The 20,333-nt window shown below is 45.1% G+C and overlaps 3 protein-coding genes and 1 long non-coding RNA gene across 4 annotated transcripts in view; 1 reads left to right on the forward strand and 3 right to left on the reverse strand.

Annotated features, from left to right (window-relative positions):
- Positions 1-1,550: 1,550 nt before the first annotated feature.
- On the reverse strand, positions 1,551-2,783 carry rcvrna (recoverin a). The gene is made up of 3 exons (XM_056604940.1): positions 2,403-2,783; positions 1,953-2,064; positions 1,551-1,806 (listed from the first exon to the last, which is right to left on the reverse strand). Exons 1-3 carry the CDS (start codon positions 2,781-2,783, stop codon positions 1,688-1,690), a joined length of 612 nt encoding a protein of 203 aa, XP_056460915.1. The 3' UTR covers positions 1,551-1,687.
- A 3,257-nt stretch (positions 2,784-6,040) lies between these two features.
- Positions 6,041-11,938, forward strand: LOC130398713 (germ cell-specific gene 1-like protein). The gene is made up of 5 exons (XM_056604939.1): positions 6,041-6,344; positions 7,470-7,517; positions 8,188-8,340; positions 10,948-11,059; positions 11,568-11,938. The coding sequence occupies exons 1-5, from the start codon at positions 6,041-6,043 to the stop codon at positions 11,872-11,874; spliced, it is 924 nt and encodes a 307-aa protein (XP_056460914.1). The 3' UTR covers positions 11,875-11,938.
- Positions 11,939-13,247: 1,309 nt separating this feature from the next.
- On the reverse strand, positions 13,248-14,280 carry LOC130398762 (uncharacterized). The gene is made up of 3 exons (XR_008901319.1): positions 14,244-14,280; positions 14,104-14,156; positions 13,248-13,520 (listed from the first exon to the last, which is right to left on the reverse strand). It is a non-coding gene; the product is annotated as an uncharacterized LOC130398762 (long non-coding RNA).
- Positions 14,281-15,388: 1,108 nt separating this feature from the next.
- Positions 15,389-20,333, reverse strand: part of LOC130398746 (properdin-like) — a 7,470-nt gene continuing 2,525 nt past the window's right edge. Inside the window, exons 6-11 of the mRNA XM_056604941.1 lie at positions 19,040-19,207; positions 18,108-18,290; positions 16,903-17,076; positions 16,465-16,656; positions 15,879-15,996; positions 15,389-15,776 (exon numbers count right to left, since the gene is read on the reverse strand). Coding sequence (XP_056460916.1) covers positions 15,650-15,776; positions 15,879-15,996; positions 16,465-16,656; positions 16,903-17,076; positions 18,108-18,290; positions 19,040-19,207 — 962 coding nt within the window. The 3' untranslated portion in view covers positions 15,389-15,649. The remainder of the gene's footprint in view (positions 15,777-15,878; positions 15,997-16,464; positions 16,657-16,902; positions 17,077-18,107; positions 18,291-19,039; positions 19,208-20,333) is intronic.

The raw sequence follows: 20,333 nt of genomic DNA on the forward strand, positions 1-20,333 counted from the left end.
AAGAAAGAGGTGGCGAAATACCGGTGAAGGGAAAGAGTGAACTGCACCCAAGTGCGGTGTCAGAAACACCTTTCTTTCTCACAGATCATACTGACGCTGACACACACATAGACTTTGACAAACATATGCAACCACAGCAGCAAGAGATGTGGCATCCTGCGACCGGAAGAGGACTACAAATCCAGGAGAGAGAGAGAGAGAGAGTGAGAGAGAGAGAGAGGAGAGAGAGAGAAGGAGGAGAGAGAGAGAGAGAGGAGAGAGAGAGAGAGAGAGAGAGAGAGAGAGAGAGAGAGAGAGAGGAGAGATAGAGAGAGAGAGAGAGAGAGAGAGATGGGTGGGGGGGGGGGGGGGTATTTACAGTGAGAAAAGAGAGAGAGAGCGAGCGAGAGATTGAGATTCTGTGGTTACGGTATTTAAACCTCAAATTATTTCTCCTTATCGCAATGGTCTTATTTTGTAAATAACATTACGGTTCTAATTATGTATTATTTTGTGGATATAGAAAATAGAAACACGTATACATAGAGAGATCCATTTTAGCAGATGCATTTTTATTGTGAAACTTTTATATTGTATAGAATAAGACTTTGAGGACTAAATTAGGGGAAGTAATTAAATGAACGCTAAATGTCTCCACAATGAATGCGTGGATCTGTCTACCAGCAGAGGTACAAGGAAAGAACATTCTACAAGAAGAATGAAACCATGTTAAAGGTTTTGGATGGAAAAAAACAAACTCTCGCACATAGTGTCACACTCGAGGTGTGACACAGCACTTTCAACCGCCAACACGAGCCTTTAAGAAAACCAAGACAAACAGACAGTAAACAAGTCAACAAAAACACAACCTATCACACCCAAACTCATCTTATCTCCAACTCCTCTAAAACCTAGTCAGGTTTTAGTGAGTGAAATGCTCTGTGAGAATATCTGTTTCTAGGTGAGTAGGCCAGGGATGGGGAAATGTAGACTTTGGAATGCTCCCAGCTTATTTCTGACCAATCAGGGCTTTGGTTCAGGGAATCCATTTCTCCTGTCAATCACAGGCACGCACACAGCGTAACCATGCATCCATCGCTGGTGTGTAAATACTTCTCAATGGCCCAGAAACGCACCTATAGAGCAGTGCACCTAGAGCACTGTGCCAAGTCCTTATTACGAGACACTTCAGTCAGCAAGCTACGTGTGTCTCAGATGTCCTTCAACGTCTAATAGGATTAGTGGACTCCGAGGAATTGTTAACCAGATCCTAATCCACAGCTCTGCCTAAGACTCTCTGCTGTTACAGTAATGAGTAAATCAAAGTGTCGATCACAACACTGCTAAACTCTGCCACAACCTGGCCGAGTGCATGGGGTTGGGGGCCTGATTGAGTTGCACTGAAAACCTGGAGTTGTATAATGAGAGTGGTTTGGAATAAGCTTCTGTGTAGGCGGAGGACTGCGAAAGTCCACCCAAACCATGTTCCCAGTCATGTTACTTAAACGTCAGGAATTCGAGAAGTAGTTCCAGATTATTGATCTTAAAGTTGAACAAAACGTTGTATCTAACTTTGAAGATGAATAAGACATATTCTGCCACTGTGGGCAAAGTCTGTTCGATTAAAAAGGAAAGAGAATCAGGGCTGGACGTGCAGATAGATGACGTTAGCATGAAGACAATGAAGAGTGAATTGATAAACCAGGGGCTACTGCCTCTTCTCCTTTAGTTTGTCTTTAATCTTCTGGGGCTCGTCGTACTGAATCAAGCGCAGTATGTCCTTGTTGTCCATCACTCCCTGGATGAATTCTCCTTCTGCGATTTTATCTGTGGGGTCAAAGATTATCGTTGATTCAACCGCAAAAAAAACTTGAATTGGAATGCACCCAATCTGAAGTATTTCAACAAAGCATATGATGATTTTTCCTTGATTTTAGAAGCATGAATAGACAAGTGGTAACAGACTTCCATACCGTTGTCTTTTTTTCCGAAGAAGTCCCAGATTTTCTCAGACCTCTTCTCCGGCGTGTCTTCATCCTCTGGAAGGCCCTTCTGGTCTTCCTCAGGAATCATATTGAATATTGACTGAACATGAGAGATGTTTTTAGGCATAAGGTTTCAGTATAAAAAATAAAGTAATAAATATAGCCTAAATGTAAAAATAATTGCAAAGGACAACATTTACATTTTTTATCTGTCATCTCCTTGGCAATATATATTACAACGTTCTCATGGCCATCATTAAGCCCAAAGCACATGGCTGTAACTGGGCAGACAGCTTTTGTATTTGTGCATCACACTTCAATTCATTTGCTTTGCTCCGTTTAAACATTATAATTCTAGTTCTTGTTTGAGTCGTGCATCAAATATGAGGCAAAAATTTGCTCTCTGAGCTACACACAAAAAAGGAATACCGGTCGTACCTTAACGATCTCCTGGATTTCATTCTTGCTGATGGTTCCGTTCCCATCCACGTCGTACAAGGCGAAGGCCCACTCCAGTTTCTGCAACGTTTTACCCCCAGAGGTGAGGTGAAGCGCTACGATATACTCTTTAAAGTCTAAGGTGCCGTCTGCGTTCGTGTCAAAACTCCTGAACACGTGCCTGGCGTAAGCGCTGGGGTCGGCGTTGGGAAAAAAGCTTGCGTAGATGCCTTCAAACTGCTTCCTGCTGATCTTGCCGCCGGGGCATTCCTTGAGGAAGCACTGGTACCAGGTGCACAGCTCGGTCTCTGAGTACTTGGTGTTCGACTTGAGGTCCTCCAGAATTTCCTTGGAAAGCGCTCCACTCTTTGAGTTGCCCATGGCGGTTGCAGTGAAGCTGGCAAAAGGACAACCCGTTTTTGAAGTTGGTTTGTTCGGCTTGAATTTTATTTGTGGGCTCTCCGATCTAATCTTTTATCCCCTTATGGGGCCCTTGTCCTCTTTGTCGACTACTAATTTGTGTTATCTTAATATCTAAATATCAGCCAGGGGGGATTGAAGTAGCACTGATGAAGAACTGCCTGAGATTGTTGAGGCTGAGGACCAGAGTGAGATAAGAGGCCCGCCTACCTAAATCCAGACATGCTGTCTTCAAGCTTAAAGGGATAACCACGTCACCGTGCTATGACACATGCATCCATATCTGCACCAGAGGTATTAATGGGGTGGAGTGCAGTGCACAACGCTGCACTGAGGCAACGCAAGATGTAAATACTTCCAGGAATCAGTTTCAAAAGATTTATGTAACAATGTTTAATGCAGGACATGGCCTCTTTTAATCAAGCTCAAACTTCATTGGATTTAAATAAGGGACAGTATAAGGCAGACCGTTGTGACTGCATGTTCAAGATTAATTAGCATAAATAAGGATCATTTTTTCTTTATAATGTGGTACTGGTGGTGAGCTGTTTCCGTGCTATATTAAACATTTTTTTGTTTGGGAAGAGATCTGAGGAAGATTAGCTTGATATATAATCGTTATCTGCATGATTATGAATGCTTATTCATTACATTTGATATGATCACCAAGCCGTAACAATGTGAAAGGACTCATGTGGCCGTAACATTACAGCTTGCACAATCAGAGACCAAACTCAACTGACTAATGTTAGGTAGCAGGTTAGTCGAGGACTACAACATTTGAACCACAACATTTGAACACCATAATGTTGGGTAGCAAGTTAGGACTACAACATTTAGACCACAACAATTGAACCCAATAACGTCAGAGCAAATAAGCCGAGGACTACAACTGAAGAACCACACGATGTGTTGTGCCACTTTGCCATCCTTGGGAAGTCCATACAAAGGTACTTTTCAGCCCCACTAAAACAGTTTTTTTCTCGACTTGGCGAAACAGCTATCCACTAGCCAAAGCTGTAAATAGTTTATCTTGAGTTCTTGCCTAAATCCGGGGAGGCGGGAGATAGTTGCTGAGAGGCGGGACTTCCTCACGGGTTTGAACACTGACTGCAGACGAGGTCTTTCTTGAAGTTCAGAAGGGGTGTTTCACTGGGAGGGGTTAACGCCCATTGGTGTGCCCTAAGAGCTTTATAGCTGGGCAGATTTTATGCATAAAACACAAAACTGCTATTTCTAGTAAGGAAAAAAAGCCTAATATAACCCTTTAACTCACTAATCACAATTATCACGGTTTAATCCCAAACAAAATTTATAATTTGAATGTTATGAAAATACCGTTTGAATAATAAATATCTATCTTAGTTCTGATCAATCAATTCACAGTAACAGAGCCCAATCTGAGTAGCAATCCAACCCTCAAATCCCCAGGTTGGCTTTGCCCTTCTGTCACTCCTTTTTATTACATGCAATCTCCCCACAATCCGCCAGCTGATTACTCCAATTCTAAGGGGCTTATCGATCGTGTCCCTCCTGTCAGGTAAGTATTATATTAAAGGGATCACGCTAGGAGCAACATTACGACGAGGCTACATTTTTCATCAAGTGGACAGCTGAGCCCCGTTTCTGTCAGAGGGTCACCTAGCATAACCGAGGGGAAGGTCCTCTGGGGGGAAGGTCCTCTGTTTGGATGTATTCTCTGCTCGCAGTGATTCTTGACTTGAGAACTGAACTGAAGCAGCCAGTTTTGCTCGTGGTAACTAAAGTTTCAACTTGGTTTGCTGTTGACAGTGAAACCCTCCATTTAAACGAGTAGAATAGGTGTGACAGTGTTGATGTTGAAATTGAAAACAAAACAAAAACACAGAACAACAAACACACAAAGTACTACAAAATTGCAAAATGATAATACTACAGTCTTTAGGAACAATCAGTCGATATTATCCAAATGCTGTAAATTGCTTTCCATGATTTCTGATAATGCCTTTTTTGAGTATGCATATATTCCAATTGTTTCTTTAGTCTATCACCTTTCCTGCCACTAATACACAAACAATGTCTTCATCATTTTTTAACTGACGGCTGGACACACACACACACACACACACACACACACACAAACACAACACACCATCACACACACACACACACACACACCACCAAACACACCACACACACCACACACACCACACACAAAACGTAAACTGACAAATTTATGGGAAACTAGGCCGCCTATATTCCCTCCCCCTCAACAGCTGTTATCTCTGATATTTACTCAAGTAATTCCTCATCATGTACATGTACATTCCATATCAGCTGGCGATTGGTTGGAAGCAGATTTGCCTAAACACACACACACACTCACACACACACAAAACACACACACCACACACCAGCACCACACACACACCACACACACCCACACACACACACACTACCACACACACCACACACACACAACCCATGCCGAATATGCCCGCCGCAGAACAACATTTTGAGGCTTGAAATTGTCCAGTCTTCTACCAGTATACCAGTCTCTACAGAAATGTATAGCATGGCTTTGATCTGATCCCTATGGTTGGGATTGCTCTCAGTTATACTACAAAATAAAACACGCAACCCCCCCCCCCCCCAAAAAGAAAAGTCTGGGAAAGGCCAACAGAGCGATCCTTGCATTAGATTAAAACCCAAAGATTAAACTAATCTTTTTTTTCATTTAAATGCTCAAAAATGGTCCAGGGTATAATTTGCCATTTGTAATAGATGATATTACAGTGGAAGATTTAATTTGGGGGGAGGAGCAAGACGGGTTTCACCCAGAGGATGAGAGAGAGAGAGAGAGAGAGAGAGAGAGAGAGAGAGAGAGGGAAAGAGGATGGGCAAGAGAGAGAAGAGAGAGGAGAGAGAGAGGGAGTGAGCACAAGTTCAAATCAAACAGAGAACCGCTAAGAACGTTCCGGCCGACCCGGGACAGCCCGTCGTCCGTTAGCCTCCTAGCATGAACCCTACTAGCATGAAACCGACGCTAGCAGGAAACCGCCGCGGCCTAGCACAGCGTTTGCCGAGCTCCGACCGCCGCAACCCAAAAACCTCAAACGCAACATCAACAACAAGATTATGAAGATTTGACATATCTGGGAGGAGGGACCGGACTTCCCAAAGACAGGATTAGGGGCTTTTTTCCGTCGCCTCTCCTTGCTGGCGTGCTGGCCGGGAGCATGAGGTTGGAGCGTGGGTGGCGGGCTTCGCTCGCGCTCACGCTCAACGTGGTGGCGTTCTCCTTCGCCGTACTGGCCGTGACCACCAGCTACTGGTGCGAGGGCACCCGGAAGGTGGTGAAGCCTTTCTGCACGGGCCCGCCGCTGAAGGTCAAGCAGTGGTTCTGCATCCGCTTCAACAGCTCCAACCTCAACGACAGCCGGCTGGTGCAGTACATCTGGGAGACGGGCGAGGAGAAGTTCCTCATGAGGAGGTTCCACACCGGCATCTTCTTCTCCTGCGAGCAAGCCGCTGACATGAACGGTTAGACGTGGTTCCGATTGGTCGGAACTGCAGACACTTGTCTTGTGATTGGTTGATAGGCCGAATGTGAGGCCTGTCGATCAATATGGGCCCATGCATTTAGCTAGGACAGAAATTACTATTAATATCATGGTGGGGGGTAACAGCAGGACATGTTTAGCTGTTGTTTTACAAGGCTATTAATGAGTTGAATTATTAGCATAATATTGTGATGGGCTAGGTCGTCTGTGGTTGTACTGTGACATTCTTGTGGTTGTGTTGACCTGTGCTTGATGAGTGCATTGTAAGTGAATTAAATCACCCATAATTTAGCCATCGTATCAACATTATTAATGACCTATCATTATTTCTGCACTGATTTTTTTTTTTTGTTACCCTTATAGATGTAAAGCATTATAAAATTCCTGACCCAACCCCATTTACCTGCTTCCCGTTGTGTTCTTAGTGAAATGTTGGTCACCTGTATTTGTTTATAATTCGGTTCCCCTGGCTTGTATAAAACCCAGTTCGAACATGTGTAATACGTACATCCTCTGGATTTGAGCTGTGTTCATCTCGAATAATAATATAAGACATATAGATTTAATTCCCAACTGGCAAGGATTAGATGAGATGAACAACATTGGAATTATGCTGTTCTTTTGGATGTTTGCAAACTGGTCAGGGAGGAATATTACAAAATACTTATTATTCAGTTTGCACAGGGAGAGGCAGGAGTGGCTTGGTTGTTTCACTCCAAGTCGAGGTTCCGGGTTTCGAACCCCAATGTCCGCAGCCTTAACTTTAGTCATCCGATGGCAAGATGCCTTACCCCTACCTTCCCCTTAATGACATGCATCTGAATTCACTGTCTAACCCCTACATGTTTCTCACTGACCTGTCTCTGTATTCCAAATCCAGCCCCTAAATCCATCCCCTTTGCTGACACCAACCTGCGTCTCAATGACCTGTATTCACTGTCTAACCCCTACCTGCTTCTTAATGACCTGTCTCAGCATTCACTGTCCACGCCCTACCTCTAATGACCCGTAACAGCTCCTTATCGACCAGTCTATGGTCCGGTTTCATCAACAGGTCTGCTAAAGGAGATAATGATTGTGTTTCTCCTCTATCGTCCGCCAACAGGGTTCGACTGCAGGGACTTCTCAGAAATCGCTCCTGCACACGAACGAGGTTTGTGTGTGTGGTTAGATGTGTCAGTACAACCTAACTGTAACCTAACACCACTGAGTGACGCAAACAAAAACAATGGGATTCACTGACATAGTGTGACGATTGGCGTCGAATTTGGTCCGATATCCTGTATCCCTCGAGCGTGACCGATGTTCTCTCTCGCTCTCCCTCTCTCTTTCTCTCTCCCCCACTCTCCCCCTCTCCCTCTCTCTCTCTCCCCCTCCCTCACTGTCTCTCTCCCCCTCTCCCTCTCTCTTTCTCCCCCCCACTCTCCCTCTCTCTCTCCCCCCTCACTCTCTCTTTGCCTCTCTCTCTCTCTCCCCCAATCTCTTTCTCTCTCCCACTCTCCCTCTCTCTCCCCCCTCACTCTCTTTTTGCCTCTCTCTCTCTCTCCCCCAATCTCTCTCTCTCTCTCTCTCTCTCTCTCTCTCTCTCCTCTTCTCTCTCTCTCGTCTCCCCCTCTCTCTCCCCCCCTCACTGTCTCTCTCCCCCTCCCCTCTCCCTCTCTCCCCCCCTTACTCTCTCTCTCTCTCTCCCCAATCTCTCCCTCCCCCCCACTCTCCCTCCCCCCCACTCTCTCTTTGCCTCTCTCTCTCCCCCAATCTCTCTCTCTCTCCCCCAATCTCTCTCTCTCCCCCAATCTCTCTCTCTCTCTCTCCCCCCCCCCCAGGGGTCCTCTGGCTGTGCATCGTGGCGGAGAGCTTCTACCTGGCCCTGCTGTTTGCCGGGGGGGCCCTCATGACCCTGGAGCAGTGCCCCTGCTTCAGCGTCATGAACAAGCTCAAGCTCAACGCCTTCGCCGCCATGTGCACCGCGCTGTCCGGTAAGTCTGGGACGTCAACCGTTTCAGTTTTTATTTTGACCACGTTTCAAGATAACAGCAGTTAGGAATGCTTTCTTCTCCACATTGGACTACGCCATACATGGTTGTATGAGTTTGTAGATAAGTTAAACACATGGCCTCCTTGCCGTTCTTTCCCAGCCAAGACAGACCAAAGGTTTATCTGTAGGCGTGGCTTATTGACCATTCCACCCTCTTCCAATATATATATATTGTATTATATTACCTGTGTTTGAGAGATGCTTTGTGGACGACCTCCAGAACGCGATATTGTTTACCTTGTGTCTGGATAAAACACTTGCTGAGCATTCACCACTCTCTGAGTCATACACAGCCGAAACGAAGATACCACAAAGGATCAAATTACTTCATCATCGGCCCCTTGTTTCCTTCACCTTCTTGGTTCTTAACATCTGCTGGGTGGCGGGCTCTGAATGTTATTCTGCAAACACTTCCACTCACCTTAAACATATATTTGTATCATGCATTAAAAGTATTTTTTGCGCCTAAAACTCAATATATAACAGAAATAATCCACAATCCAAGTTGTTGTAAAATGTACACCGTACAAAGTGATGGGATTATTCCACGGCCCTTTATTGTCTCCCCGACTCGCTCTTGCAAAGGAGGATTAGGATAAAAATAAGCAGATCGAGAAGCTTTCATCAGACAAATGTTTGAACCGGGAGTGAAAATGCCAAGTTGTGCCGAGTCAAACCATGGATGCATAAGATGATAGAACAGCTTTGATTATTTCAGGGAAACCGGGGTCATAGGTTAAAGCAGAGGGGTTAATGCAATCCTCAATATGCCTTACCAATGAAACAACACCCTAAAACCACACCCAGAAAGAGGTGGAGAGGAGAGGTAGACCAGAAAGAGGTAGAGGAGAGAGGTAGACCAGAAAGAGGTAGAGGAGAGAGGTAGACCAGAAAGAGGTAGAGGAGAGAGGTAGAGCCGATGGGGGGTAGAGTGGAGAGAGGTAGAGAGGTAGAGAAGAAAGAGGAAGAGGAGATAGAGGTTGAGTGGCGAGGGGTAGAGCAGAAAGAGGTAGAGCAGAAAGATGCAGAGCAGAGAGGGGTAGAGAGGGAGGAGGAAGACGGTGCTCGGAAGAAGACTTCGGCAGCAGCAGCGGCGGCGGCGGCGGCGGCAGCGGCGGCGGCGGCGGCGGCGGCGGCAGCCTGCACACTGGCCACTCGCTGCCTCTGAGGATTTTGTGGTTTGTGGATTAATCGGATTGGTCCCCGGGGCAGCGGTCTTTGGCCGTGACAAGACCCACCCCGAAGGCCCCCCCTCCGCGTGGCCGCTCATCTCCCCTCCCGTTGTTATGCGTTAATCCGTAGAAAAGCTCCTCTTGCCCATCTCGCCGGCCCATGCACCGCCACTGAGCTGAGGAAGGAGCTGAGGGCTGCCAGGGAGAGGCCGAGGGGACGCGGCCACCGTTGAGATCGCCTGCTCGGACCCCGAGGGGTCCACTGAAAGTAGTCTCATCGGACCGAAGCGATTAATCCCCTTGTCCCCCCGATGGCATGTGTAAATCAACACAGTCTCACGGAACTACGTGACACTGTCACGTCATTTAATCTGTTCATTCATGATGTGGGACACGTAATTTCAATTTCTTCGTGCCAAAAGCACAAATTTCTAACAATATCACCCCGTCTCTCCTTTGATTCTGGGAAATTGTGACAATTCACGGATATATTTAATGCAGGTGCGCTGCTCTGTAGGCAAACCGCAACAGAAAAAAAAAGGTATCTGCTTCATCCCTTCTTTTTCGAATGAGTTTGAAATTTGTGCTTCTGGCACAATTTTTTTTTTAATTACGTGTCCCAGATTCCCACAAATGAATAGATTAAATGACGTGACGTGACGGTGACACTGTCACATATTTCCGTGAGACTGGGTTGGTGTAAACATGGCTTCAGCGCGTAAACATTGAACATATGCTAAGGGAAAACGCTTCGCGCAGACGCTTCCTACGAACGCTTCCTTGAGACGCTTCCTACGGAGGCTTCCTACGGAGGCTTCCTACAGATGCTTCCTACAGACGCTTCCTTGATTTCCTACTAGCAATGAGTTGGGAAGCACTGCAACACACTACCCTGTCTTCTTAAACAGTCATTGGTTGATTTAGCATTTTGCAGCAAGACAGCTCTTGTATTTGCTGCCTTGCTCATAGGCAAGCCCTCACTATAAACAGCTGTTTGATGACCACATCCAACAGCCAGTTCAGATGCATGAGGGGGATCTACAGTTTTGTTGATACATGCAAGCATCAGGATTCTTTGCTTTCCGCAAAATGTGTCATCAGGTTGACTCAAATATATATTTTTGGTTTATTTAAGCCGTTAACATCTAAGTATTATTAGTGGAAGAGACTTTGCTGAGGGGGGACTGTTGATTTTAATGAATGTACATAATCCACGTTAATTTGGCCAGGTTCATTTATAAAAGCAAGGGCTGACACTGGCTGTACAACCCAAACATATACGTTCTTGAAAACCATAATATTGAATCCTAACATTGTCATCACGCAATACATACCATTTCGGCACTCAAAAGGCTTGCATCTGTTGTCTTTGGCAGGGCTCTGTGGGATGGTGGCACACATGATGTTCACCACCATCTTCCAGCTGGCCGTGGCCATGGGGCCAGAGGACTGGAGACCCAAGTCCTGGGACTACAGCTGGTCCTATGCGTAAGTACAGCAGTACATCCCATCGGCAACCGCACACACACACACGTACACACACACACAGACACGACCCTTTAAATCTGGATCCACTCCGACTATTTGAGGAGGAAACAGTGAAGTCAGATATGTTTCTAACAGTGAAAGACACCAATCTCAAGGAGCTAATAATGACACATTGCTTCCCTTTCGTCTTTGTGTTAAACCAGCCAATAGCGCGCCAGGAGGACAAGTCAGCTTGTTGATTGGTTCCCTCAAAGGCATATCAGAAGCAGAAAGAAATATATTGCTCCTGTGCGGACCCTTTTGCAGGGCGAATTCAAATTGCCTGCAGAATGGGCTGGAGGTACCCAGTCTACCCTACACCAGCAGTTGACCTTGAGCTGGATCCTAGGCGCTGTACTGCAGGTGTCCACTGCTCATAGAGCTTCAGCTAGTGATGGGTGGCTTCAATGCAGGGATTCTGTTGTACTCGGGCCACGTCAATAAATAATCATATCTCTCTCTCTCCCAGCCTCGCGTGGAGCTCCTTTGGCACCTGCATGGGCTCGGCTGTGACGGCGCTGAACCGCTACACGAAAACCATCGTGGAGTTCAAGTACAAGCGGCGGAACATCGAGAAGAGCCTGCACATCAAGCAGAAGCTCCTGGACCTGGAGCTCCCGGACAACATGTGGGACGTGTATCTGACGCCCGGGCCGCCGGGCCAGCCGGGAGCGGAGACCGCGCCGCCCGTCAACGGACACAAGCCCGCCAGTGGGAAGGGCGTGGCAGCAGACGGAGCCGCCATGGCCGACCGACAAGGAGAGGAGTACTGTTAAGAACAGAAGGGAACGAGGCAACCACACAAACTGGATCTGATGTTAAGGGCAAACACGCCGAAGGCTGGAGATAGGATTTATGTCTCCAATGTTTGACTCAAGCATGCTTGATTTCTTGGGGGGGGGGGCTCCCAAACCAGCAGATGTTACTGTGAATGTCCACATAGCCAACAGGTTTTAATCTGAGCTCTGAAGAGGCGCTCTGGATGTGTTGCACCGCGATATTTAAACCAAACCAAGTTGGGTGCTGTATTTTAGACAAGGGATGTCAGGTCTACTTCGTACAGGTGCGTTGACAAATCATGACCTTTATCATTACGTCTGGGTCTTGTTTTAGTCCCCTGCTGTTTCTGCAGCCAGTCCGCTCCTTCGATGTTTTCAGGCAACCAAGCGTTCAAAAGCGTGTCAAAATGTGTCAGCTTGAAGGGTTCTGGATTCAATTACACATCTTAAACTTGATTGATATCACCACTGTCGGGCGAACACCTTGTATCCAAATGATTAGTTGTTCTTTTTTTTTTTTTAAATCAATGCTATAGTTTATGAATATTTAACAAATGAAAAGTATTAAAAAACGTTTGTGACTAAAACTTGGATCCTCAAATTGTAAAAAAAAAAAGTACATATCTCGACCCTGTAATCGCTATAAACGTTTGAAGAATACACAGCAGTAGTAAGTGAGTCTCTGGTCGTTTGCAATGCAAGAGCTGCAATGCAAATCTAAACAATGAAGTGGTTGTTAGATTAACTATAGCTTTTTCTTACCTCAATGAACACCAAGTCAATGATAAGTGTTGAGTATTTTTGAGGGAGAAAAACGCAGTTTGTATCCTGTTCTTTTATATAAGTATTTTGGCCACATGCATTAAATGACAGGAAAAGCTCAGCGCACACAGCTATAATGAACCTGCAAGTCAATGATGACCTAATGAGATACAACTAATGCCCCGTTTTGGGAACAAACGATGACCAAAACACATTTGCTGTACCACAACCCTGTAACTCAATTTGAGATTAATTTTGGTGAAATATTTACAAGGATCTGACTATATATAAAGACAATACCAACTTTGACGACATGGTGGTCAGTTAACAAAAAATAATGGATTTCCCCCAAATCCTGAAATCCCCTTCAATAGATTTGAACACACACACACACACACACACACACACACACACACACACACACACACACACACACACACACACACACACACACACACACACACACACACACACACACACACACACACACACACACACACACACACACACACACACACACAGCGACATTACAGTAAGGCAGCAATGACATTGAAATGGTTAATTAAAAATAATTTATTGATTACAAATATTTAAATAGCGAAAGAGAAACATGCGGTTTAATTGAATATAGCCTACAAATGCTGCCAAGTTTCAATTACTCACAAATTAAATAAATAAATACAGTTTTGACGCAACTGGCAGGTTGGCACCCATTGTACGTTCTCACTGCTTTCTGCTTCTACACAGTGATTAAGACATTATCACCATATCAAGTTTTACTGTCAAGATCATTCAGACCCTAAAGGCGTGGCTTCTTTTACCATTCAGTCAGTAGGCCATTGAGTGGCGAAATCACACCCTTTCCGGTAGAGGCATGGGACCTATGAGATCGAAAAATATGAATGAGTTTCAATGGAGAGAAAATAATTATATCCTCGTCCCAGTCTTTATATACCCTGGATTACACATAGGTTGTTTGTGGATTTAAATATATCTTTTCAAAAACCCATTCATATTGTTCGATCTCATAGGTCCCATGGGCTTTACCGGAAAGGGCGTGACTTCGCCACTCTATAGACTGGAGGTGGTTCATGAGGTAGAAATTCAGAGTGCATGTCCATTTACTTTTTATCTCTGAATAAACTGAGTGTTGAACCTTTACCACTTGGGAGTCATACCGACCCCCGAATCCCCGCTGCATACAGATTACACTTAATAATTTGTTTGCTATGTTTTTGGGCAAACAAAATGAGCACACAATGTGAATTAATAAAAATAAAAATCACCCGTATGTTGCTCTTTAAAATCATCCTAATTTGGAATTAATTAGACCTGATATAGAACAAATATGTAGCAATAATAGTTCAACCTTCAGGAAATGTTAATGAAGTTAATTGCAGCTAATTAACGACGCGCTCTTCGTAACCATTCTTTGGGTTGTCCTCGATATATTTCTTGATGTACCAGCAAGAAATGTGCGCCTTCAGGTCATCTTCAGCCAAAAAGTCCAAGGCAGCCTGCCGATATAAAATAAACACTCATGAAAAACTGCTTTTTATTTGACATGTAACTTTTTAGTGAGTTCTAACTGTGGTTCTCCCTACCTTCGACAGGAGAGCTGCGATACCTTTGCCCCTTAAGGACTCCGAGACGTGGGTTGACATTAGATCCACTTGCTTCTCATTCATAAATTTGTATCGGAGGACTGCAGATTGTATACTCCCTTGACCTACAAAGATTATACAACTATACAATAAATATACAAACTATATTTAGAAAATACAAACGAATACATCGTTGGGTGCATCGCAATGGGTCGAGACTGGTGCCCGACTACTTCAGTACACGCAGGCCGTGAAATAACACCGCTCTCGCGTTAAATCTACGCCCAGCCCCCACGGGGATCAGTCGGACAAATGTGTGCTTCTTACCCGCCTCGGCTCCGAGGCAGACGGTGAAGCACAGCTTCTCTCGGTCGTGTTCCACTCTCAGACCCCCAAGGAGACACGCACGCTCGGATATGAAACGCATCGAGCAATGGTTTAATACATTGAACCGCGAACATATTCTGAGTGCCATGCCGAATCAGACGATTCCTCCGTTCTTTGTGGTCGCAGCGCAACACACGTTGAACAAGAACCGGGTTGTTGCGTACCGTGTCCAGTCGGGGGCGCTGCTGAGCTGAAACTGCTGTTGATGGTGGCGATGGAAATATCACATTCAGTGCGTTTTTGATGATTAGGCCTATCTAAATGATTACAAGAAAGAATAATGGGATGATGTTCTTTCCACACTGCTGGGCCATAATAAAAAATTCAAGTACCCCATTCGTTGACTTTTATTAAAAAAACGTTCAATCCACATGTGTAATGGTGTTGGATGTTTTTACATTATTCAAGGTTTATATAGCAAACATAGTGTAAAAATATGGTATGCTGGAAATAACAAGGTTTAGTATAATAACATTGATTAATAAAAGTGATATATGTGCCCACATACTAATCATACGTCAAACCATTGCTCAATTTGTCAGAATTATTAAAGCCAGAAGTGGTTCGCAATGAAGAGCCGTTTGGGAGGCGAAAGAGCTCCTATTGCTGAGCTGAGCCAACTGCCAACTGACTAGGAGGGATGAGCCACCCCTGAAGAAGCTACCCACTCCCTCTCCCAGCCACATTTGACTTTTTTGTGTATGATACCGCAGACTTTTATGTGCGTGAGTGTGTGTGTGTGTGTGTGTGTGTGTGTGTGTGTGTGTGTGTGTGTGTGTGTGTGTGTGTGTGTGTGTGTGTGTGTGTGTGTGTGTGTGTGTGTGTGTGTGTGTGTGTGTGTGTTTGTGTCGGTATTGAATATGACAAAAGGACCTAAAGGAAAATGTATTTTTATTACTTGTCACTGATGTAACATCATAAGCAAATATAGTACCAGCACTTGAGAACGAAAAATCCTTAGGCTCTACTTGTGAGTAAAAAGCTGTGTGGTGGGTGTCGGTATTGTTTAACCGACACTTTTATTCAAGGTGATCCACAGGAGGGCGGACACACTCCACTACGTCCCGCGTCTTGTTTGACGATTTCTCGCATCTTGGTTTTGCCTTTCCACTGAATGACATCTCAAGACCACGGTGATTAAAATGGCTGGAAAACGAAAGGTAACAACGTGTTGACCATGGTGAAGTCCCATGCAGCCCATTAAGTAGTTAAGATATTAATACTTGGTGTTGTGTTATGGTTCTTTACCTGTACTCGCTCAGGTCGGGCTCACACTCTCTGACTCGAAGGCTCTTCATCTTGTTATCGAGACTTCGGATACACACGTCCCACTCCGACCACTCACTCCAACCCAGGGCTGGCATCGCTACACACACACACACACACACACACACACACACACACACACACACACACACACACACACACACACACATACACACATACACAAAAATGCACACACAAATACAAACACACACACACACACACACCACACACACACAAATAACACACGCACACAAACACACTCGCACACAAACACACACACACAAATGCACACACACCCATGAATACACACACACACAAATACACACGCAAAAATACACACACACACAAAGACACACACACACACACACACACGTCCAGTTAGCTGGGTGTAGATGTTGGCCTATTGTAAGGTTGCATGTGGTGTGTCCTGCAGTGGGATGGCTGGTATGACCGCGTCAGTAGTCCCTGGAGCGCAATGCAACGAGATTCCAAGTGTGTGGTGTGGTGTTTGTGTGTGTGTGTGTGTGTGTCTTTGCGTGTGTGTGTGCGTGTGTGTGGGGTGACCTACAATTACAGTTGTGTATGTCATAGCAGCCACGGATCTTGAACGCATCTTGATGGGGGCAACCCTTGCCTTCCCAGTCCCTCCCCAGGCAGCTGCGGCTCCGCCTCTGGAAGCCCTGCCTCATGCTACACCTGACGGAGTCGTCTCTGTCCTTGCAGTCGCTCCAGTCCGACCAGTTGGACCACACGCCGTCGACTGGTGGAACAGAAGGAGAGCGGGGGGGGAGGGGGGGGGGGGAGAGGAGCGAGCTGGAGCGTTGAAAGTACAGAGCCGCTGTATTTCAATGGAAAAGTGTGTGTGTGTGCGTACGTGTGTGTGTATGTGGGTGTGTGTATGTGTGCGCGTGTGTGTGAGAGTCTGTGTGTGTGTGTGTGTGTGTGTGTGTGTGTGTGTGTGTGTGTGTGTGTGTGTGTGTGTGTGTGTGTGTGGGCGCGCCATTACTGGGGCAGTGGGTGTTGGTGGTGCAGGTGAGGGCCCGACTGGAGCTCCCCAGACATTGTTCTCCGAGGTGTTGGGGGGCCGGGCTGTCACAGGCCCTGAGGGAGACGCGCTGGCCCACACCACAGGTGACGGTGCAGGCGCCGTAGGCTCCCCATGGGCCCCACGCTCCGTCCACTACCAACACATCCACATCACGACTCAATGGGGGGGTTTGTATAATACAAGGCGTTGTATATTTATATATAATAATAATAATAATAATAATACATTTAATTTAGAGGCGCCTTTCGAGACACCCAAGGTCACCTTACAGAGCATATGGTCATCTAAATCGTTTAAAAAAACAATACATTGTGGAAAAAAAATAAAATAATAATAAAAAAAATATATATATATACATGCAGTGTTTCCCCCAGCACTGTATGGTTAAGGCGGCCACCTTAACAACAATAGGGCCCTGCCTTGACTATCAATGTATTAAAAGAATAATAATAATATTAATAAAAATATATATACGTCTATGTCTTTTCATTATAATGTATAAACAAACTACCAAACTCTTGTAGGGAATGAAAACATACCTCAATCAGGTACAAAAGATAAAGATAAATAACGCATTGGTAATATATATATATAATATATATATATATATATATATATATACTACTGGGCCACTTCTCTTTGTTTATTTGCATTTATACACTTTAATATACTGTACTTAAGCACATCATTTACACTTTACATCTACCATTACCATAACCCTAAAATGTATGTATTGTTCATATCGTCGGTTTTGTTTTTACCTTTGCTCTATTTGTTTTTACTTCAGCATTTAGTTGATCATTTACTTAAGTGTCTAATTTTAGCTTCATTAGTACAATTTCCCCTCTGGAATCTGGAGGATAATAATTATGTAATCTATCTGTGAAGATCACTTCAATATCACCACCTTGCTTCCCTGCGTTTAGGCCCTCCCAATAAAAGTCACCTAGGCGGTGTGTAGCAATTGGCTTTTAATATAGACATGTACCGTCTGACACGACACACACACATTCTGTCATTGAGACAGACATACAGACAGATAGATATAGACGGAGAGGCAGACAGACAGTAAGACCCACAGGCAAGCAGAAGGGGGGAGCAGGCAGACAGACAGCACAGCAGCAGGCAGACAGACAGACCTATGGAGAGACAGACGGGTGTACCTGGACAGTTGGGTAACTCATCACACTTCAATCTCTCCGTGCCCTCTCCTAGGCAGTTTTTTCCGTCAGAGGAAGGGGCGGGGTTAGAACAGGAACGCAAACGGCTTCTCGTGGAGTCGCGATTTGAGTGACAGCTAGCCGTGCAATCCGCCCACTCTGCCCACCCGGTCCAGACGCCGTGCACTGTGGAGATCACGCACGCACGCGCACACGCACACACACATACACACACACACAAAAAAAACAAAAACATTTTTTTTATGTCTTTGGAAGCTAAATGGTAAAGTCTCCAAAACATGGATGCATTGAAGAACACTCCAGATGCACATTAAGACACAACCACTCGACATAATCATACTTCGCGGAATTCCATTTGCTAGACCGTTTTACACTTGGCTTAGAAAGTGTGTTCAACTTTATCATAGGTCAATCCTAAACACACAGGATATGTTGGTGAAGAACCAGCCTTGGGGATGTTGCATACTTTCCTCCATTTTTGGTTTAATATTGCACAATTTGATGTTGCAACATGTGTAGTGAGTCAACATATTGGGCAACCCTAATAAGAGGTGAAATCAGCTTTTAAATGGATAAAACATCTATGGCTGTCAATGTTTGGTGAAGGCTTGTTTCTTTGCGTCACTGAACAATGATGTGTGTTAATTGAACAATTTACACAAGACGGTTTGGAAGATTAATGCAGAGGTGTCTAAAAGATTCTGCAGCTCATAGAGGCGTGCCCCATGTCATTATTTTCATGTGTTTTGGATGAATAATAGATTTTGTGTGTGTGTGTGTGTGTGTGTGTGTGTGTGTGTGTGTGTGTGTGTGTGTGTGTGTGTGTGTGTGTGTGTGTGTGTGTGTGTGTGTGTGTGTGTTGTGTGTGTGTGGGGGGGGGGGGGGGGGAGGGGGGGGGGGGGGGGCTGCATTACCTGGACAAGGTTTCATGCAGATTTCTGTCTTTGTGCTGGTGCCGACACAGTGCTGTCCGCCATATTGCGGGGGGGGGTTGTCACATTGCCTGATCACTAGCTTTAGCCCCTGCCCACAGGAAGTAGAGCAGGCTCCTGCAGGGCCCCAGGCCCCCCAGCCGCCATCCACTGAAGGGACACAGCGACAGCCACGAGTCACAACATGATTCACTTCATCTATGTGTCTTCATAAAGATCCATCCATTCTTCGAATAGCTATCCGTCTATCCGTCGATGTTATCAAGCTATCCATCCATCCAAGTTCACCCATCAGGGAGCTTGTTCTACCCCAGTCATGCAAGGAGCTCCTCGGAGGACGAAGGAGGCCAGCACCCGTCCGGTGGGGGATGAATGGACGCTGAAGCTAGCCTACGCTTCTGTGAACCGAGGTGCGCAGAAACGCCATCCAAACTCTGATTCGCCGGAAAGAGGCGCTTCGCGCTTGGCTGGAGGTTTAGATCAGTCATGATAGAACCAAAGAAAAATGGAATTGTGTTCTGTCTATGGCCAAGATTTCCCCCGATACGAGTCTTTACTTGTATTAGTACCGGAGACGTCAGACGTAGTCTTTATGATTCATAATATCATCCGAGGTGCATCTAGCTTTTGGAAGTGACATCGGATATAGGATATAAATACCTATATATTATATAATATTATTATCATTATTATACTGTATTATGCATGCTGAAGGGACTGAAACAGAGGGGAATAGCGGCAAGCAAGATTTTTTTTCCTAAAAGCTATTTCCAGCAGACAGCTTCAAAATCATGTTTTCTGGAACTCATATACCATGCTTACTTATTGGGAAAACACCATAATATGTCTCCTTTAAGAAGGCCAATACCCAATTTATCAAATGTATCTCAAATGCATATTTGTTCTCGTGTCTGAAGCGCATCGGCCTGCATGCAGAGTGTGCCTCGCTTTCAGCTTACTTCGTAATTATTTCTTAGTTCCAACAACTATATTGCTAAAAGACATATATAGAAACGCAGCACACTGATTTTAGTAGGACGACATTCCTGTGCAAAACAAAACATCTTAAAACTTACACAGTGAGCCATGGAAATAAAACAAACAAGACAAGATGCATGATGATAAGATGACGCATGTTCCATTGGTAGTCACACTCTTGCATGTTTTAACACAATTAGCTATCCATCCATCCAGCTATCAAACAGTTCATTCATCGATCCATCCACTATCCATCCATCAACTATCTATCCATCCATCCATCCATCCATCCATCCAT

The sequence above is a fragment of the Gadus chalcogrammus genome, chromosome 2 (genome assembly GCF_026213295.1).
Source record: "Gadus chalcogrammus isolate NIFS_2021 chromosome 2, NIFS_Gcha_1.0, whole genome shotgun sequence".
NCBI classification, from domain to species: Eukaryota; Metazoa; Chordata; class Actinopteri; order Gadiformes; family Gadidae; genus Gadus; species Gadus chalcogrammus.

Coding starts and splice junctions, on each gene's coding strand:
- rcvrna (XM_056604940.1), bottom strand. CDS start 2,783: ATGGGCAACTCAAAGAGTGGAGCGCTTTCCAAGGAAATTCTGGAGGAC. Junction 2,065..2,402: donor AAATCCAGGAGATCGTTAAG/GTACGACCGGTA, acceptor TCTCATGTTCAG/TCAATATTCAATATGATTCC. Junction 1,807..1,952: donor CTTCGGAAAAAAAGACAACG/GTATGGAAGTCT, acceptor TTGACCCCACAG/ATAAAATCGCAGAAGGAGAA.
- LOC130398713 (XM_056604939.1), top strand. CDS start 6,041: ATGAGGTTGGAGCGTGGGTGGCGGGCTTCGCTCGCGCTCACGCTCAAC. Junction 7,518..8,187: donor CGCTCCTGCACACGAACGAG/GTTTGTGTGTGT, acceptor CCCCCCCCCCAG/GGGTCCTCTGGCTGTGCATC. Junction 11,060..11,567: donor GACTACAGCTGGTCCTATGC/GTAAGTACAGCA, acceptor TCTCTCTCCCAG/CCTCGCGTGGAGCTCCTTTG.